The 4,808-nt window shown below is 36.9% G+C and overlaps 1 protein-coding gene across 3 annotated transcripts in view; it reads left to right on the top strand.

Annotated features, from left to right (window-relative positions):
* Positions 1 to 4,808, top strand: part of LOC106876727 (uncharacterized) — a 1,061,911-nt gene that overhangs the window by 969,567 nt on the left and 87,536 nt on the right. For all 3 annotated transcript variants that reach the window (XM_052966107.1, XM_052966109.1, XM_052966108.1), the window contains one exon: positions 316 to 420. In XM_052966107.1, the coding sequence (XP_052822067.1) occupies positions 316 to 420 (105 nt within the window). The remainder of the gene's footprint in view (positions 1 to 315; positions 421 to 4,808) is intronic.

Raw genomic sequence — 4,808 nt, 5'->3', positions numbered from 1 at the left:
GTATGAACAACAAGCAAGTGTATTAGTTTGATGCATGGGAAAAATGAAAAAGTCTTTCACGTGTTGAGCCTAAGGTCTTCGACAGAAAGGAATAAGAGAAAATAAACAGAGTTAGAATGAAAAAAACTTGTCCAAAGAGTAGGAAGTTCAGTCAGGATCAAAATGGGGGTAACCATGTGAGCGTATAATATGTAGATGAAATTTATATATATATGAATGTATGTATATATGTATATGCACATATGCACACACACACACACACACACACACACACGTGCATGTACACACTCATATAAATTTATCTTTCTACTTCAGTTGCAACTGATTGCTGAATTTGAACAGATTGAAGAGCTGAGGACAAGTCGGGATGGGGACAACATCCAATGGGTTACAGTCTGTATAAAAGGAGAAATGCCACAAGTAAGTAGATAACCATTTAAAATTTATATTGATTGTGTCTAAGCTAATTTGTGTGTGTGTGTGTGTGTGTGTGTGTATGACTTAAAAAAAATAATAAACGTGCCCTTATAAAGCCTAGCCAGGCTCATGGGCCCAGTTTCCCGGTTTCTATGGTGTATGTGTTCCCCAGCTGGACGGGATGCTAGTCCATTGCAGTGTTACTCATTTTTACTAGCTGAGTGGATTGGAGCAACGTGAAAATGAAGTGTTTTGCTCAAGAACACAACACGTTGGCTGGTCCAGGAATCGAAACCACAATCTTACAATCATGATGCTGACATCCTAACCACTAAACCACGCACCGCCACGTGTTTGACTTAAGGATGTAACTTAATCAGGAGATAGAGATTTTGCTTGTGATCTCTTGGTAGTCCCTACAAAACTGGTGTGACTGATATGATTTGTGTTAGGTTCGAACATCTGTAAGTTGATGTCTGCAAAAAAAGGCGCAAGTAAGTGGGGTGAGTAGTCCAGAAGGACAACATTCATCCTCATACTCATTTTAGCATTCACTTTGCCATGCATGTATAGGTTAGATGGAGTTTGTTGCAGCAGATTTTCTATGGCTGGATTCTCTTCCTGTCATCAATCCTCACCTGTTTCCATCCAATCAAGTTCATACTTTCCCATGGCCAGCCATGTATTTGCAGAATACTGGAAATGAATAAAGCTGCTGATATGATGGTGGCACTCATTTACAATTATCATGATATTAAGACAAGGAAATGCAAACACATACACACACACACACACACACACACGTTTGTGTGTGTTTGAGTGTTTGTGTGTGTACACTAAAAAAACCTGTTTTTGATTCTTTCATTAATTTTGTCTCAAGGAAGAAACTATGCATGTGATCTGCACAACTATAAATTAGTGAGACTGATACTTTTAACATTGTATTCAGATTAATGCAAATAAGCAGTTGTTGAAAAAACAATTGAGGAGAGAGAATTCCAGAAAGCTCACATTTTAGAAAGAAAGGGCTTTGCATAGTAGTAAGTGCATGACCTACAATAAGTGTGAGAGGAGGCGAAAGGACAAATTAGTGGGACTCTTTGAATAGATGTGGCATGAGCTGCAAATATTCATGCCTTGGGTATGGCTTGTGGATGACTCCCTTCTTTCATTACCACTGTCTCAGAGTCCTCATAAATGGTTCTGGACATTGCCCTTCTACCTCTGACTAAGTTATGTAAGCAGGAGAATGGGAGTCCTGTATTTTTTATACTTTTTTCTTATACTCTTTATATACACCCTAGAATTTCATTTAAATAAATACAAGTATTAGCTCTTTAATTCTAGGATACATAATTAAATCTTAATTAAATGGTATCAGTATCTATCCATATTTAAACTTCCAATATAAAATTATCATTAAATATCTTTAAATAATTATTAAACATGCAAAATAATTTATTTCCAACTCATTAAAAAATTCTATTTTAGTGCATGAAATTCAATATATAATTCAGAAAATAGCTGCTATTTTGATTTTGGACCTCAGTATATATATATAGTGATGGTTTGTTGCTAACTTACTGTGGCATTCCCAGGAAAGGGAAGAATGCTTCTGCTATTTATCCCCAGGAAACACTGTTTTCAGTTGGCTATGTGACGCAAGTGTACTGTGTCCTTATGTTTTCAAACAGGGGAAATAAGCACCTCCACCCAGCAAAGTCAGCATCTTCTGTAATTTTCTTTTTTGTTATTTCTGTTCTTTCAATTTGTATCTCCTCTAAGTTGCCTTTTCTCTTTTTTTGCGGGCTTTTTGGTGGTGAATATGCATTTTCATCTCTTCTCTTTTTCCTTTTACCAACTGAGTATTTTTCTCCTACGTTTTCCATCTCTTTACTTACTTGGCTTTGTGCTACCACTCCTTGTTCCACCTTCTCCTCCTGCTACTCCTGTTCTACTTCTTGTTTCTGGGGACACCATGCTTGCATGTGTCCCTATACATGCTTGCATGTGTCCCTAATGGTAGCAAATGGGAGGTCTTCCTCCCACTGCCACTCTCAATTTAATGTCCTCTGGCAACATAGTTTCGTCGACAATTTTATGCAGGTCTGGCAAACTGATTTAGACCATCACCTCGAGGCCATATCCAAACCAGTTTACCTCTGTTGTCCTCGTTACCTCCAGCACATTGGTCTCCTCCTCTGCGTTGAAGAGGATGGCTGCCACCAGCCATGTTACATTGATTTCTGGGAGCACTCTGCCAATCCTAATTCTGGCCACACATTTGCCACAGTAGGTTGGCAGCAGTGCCTACTCTTCCAATCTCAATGGCACAGTGGAGCACTTTATTGCGTCCTGTTCGGTCACAAACCATACTTCCACTATGCCGTACTTCTTGCCTCGAGTGTAGTATGTCATAAGGTGCTTAATATCCTTAAGACACTCCTCTATTGCTTCAATGGTTGCTATTTTCACCCTTTTTCTTGAGTTTGATAGCGTTCTATACACAACAGTTTTTTTGCTGTTTCCTCCATTACCTCTTTTGGCAGGATCAGCCCCAGGCTACTTCCTTCCTTAACTATAAATTCATTCACCTTTTTCAATCTCCTCTCATCAAATTTCACTTCTTTAACCTGTGAAACGTCATTATTCAACCCTCTTCCCATTGCTGTAGCATATCTGACGGCTGGTTGGGTCTCCATAACATCGTTTCTTCACACTTGTCACAATCAGAAAATATTTTCGTAAAAATCACAGTTCACAAAATTTACAGAAATTGTTCTACCCCCAAAGGACAATGGTTCAATTTCAATCAAAATATTTCACTTCAAATAACACAAATTTACAATAAACAGAACAGGAAACAAACTCACATACTGCAGGTAACAAACTGAAGACAACAATGTGTCACAGACGAAAATGGCATGGCCTTGCTAGCTGTCAATGCTTATTCACTTTTGAAAACATAGAATTTCAAGTGAAATAAATTCCCTGATCTACAAAATTAGAAACATTGCATTTCTAAATATCTCAGAGAGACTTATACAGTAGCAGCATGATAAAATGATGGTTTGTTGCCAACTTAATGTGGCAGTCCCAAGAAAGGGAGGAATGATTCTGCTAATTAGCCCCAGGAAACATAGTTTCCAGTTGGCTATGTGACACAAGTGTACAGTGTCCTGTTTTGAAACAGGGGAAATAAGCACCTCCACCCAGAAAAGTCAGCATCCAGAGACTAGTTTCAGAGTCATTGCTCTTCATCAGTCTGGAGTAGCTTGGCTTGCTAGCTTTCAATGCTTATTTACCTTTGAATATATATATATATATACACTAATGTGTGTTGATGTTGAATAACATACAATGGGCTCCACCTCTAAAATACAATAAAATATCTTTTCATGAATGTAGAAATCACTCTGCCTTTCACTAAGCATCATAACAATCATTGTAGAGGAAGACGCACATGTTATATTTTTGCCATTGGTGATTGAGTTAAATTTTAGAATTCCACATAAATATATATAATATTAATAAAGAATGTGTATGTGCATGATGTGTGTGTGTGGGTCTGTCTGTCATATGAGCATGCAAGTATATGTGAATATTATGAATATATAAAGAATATACAAATGTGTGTATTTACCTTGTGGTATATACATTGTGATTATGTTTGTTTACATGACTATATAATTAAAACTCACTCAAGTATTTTAATATCTATACTTATCTATTATATACGTGTACACACACTCTCACACTCTTGAATCCTTAATTATTCACAATACACTTATAATTTTTTCCCTACTGGTTGGAAAATTAGTTGTGCACACACCACTAGACATGTTCTTCACCCTACATTGCAGGCTTGAACTTGAAACATCAATAAAGTTGTCATTGTAATTACATTAAACATTTCTACATCACGTTTTCTTACTTTACTTTTGTTCTGAAGAAGAGCAGTGTAAGCTGAAGTTAGATCAGAGGATGAAATGCAGCGAAGTTTTTCAGTACACTATAGAAATAGCATTTTACTGCTACAGACTGTCTACAAATAGATTGAAACATTCAAAAATAGACATACTAATGTCGTGCATCAAAAAGAAATCAGGTACTTGACTGTCTTATGGTGAGGACAAAAGTGAAAGAGGTCAGGACAAGATTCTTTTGAACAGACTAATGGTTATTAGTGAATTAACAAATAACCTGCAAATCAATTAAATGTAAATGCTTCTATCTATGAAATCATCCACCCTGTAATAATAATAACGGCTTCGTTTATGTTTCAAATTCAAACTGCCACTGTAGTAGCTAAAGAGAAACTACACTCATCTGTCTATCTAGCTCATACACACACGTATATACGTACACCCCCCCCCCATATATATATATAT

This window comes from Octopus bimaculoides, chromosome 3 (assembly GCF_001194135.2).
Source record: "Octopus bimaculoides isolate UCB-OBI-ISO-001 chromosome 3, ASM119413v2, whole genome shotgun sequence".
NCBI classification, from domain to species: Eukaryota; Metazoa; Mollusca; class Cephalopoda; order Octopoda; family Octopodidae; genus Octopus; species Octopus bimaculoides.
The sequence above is the reverse complement of the archived record's forward strand: the minus strand, read 5'-3'. Positions and strand labels throughout refer to the sequence as shown.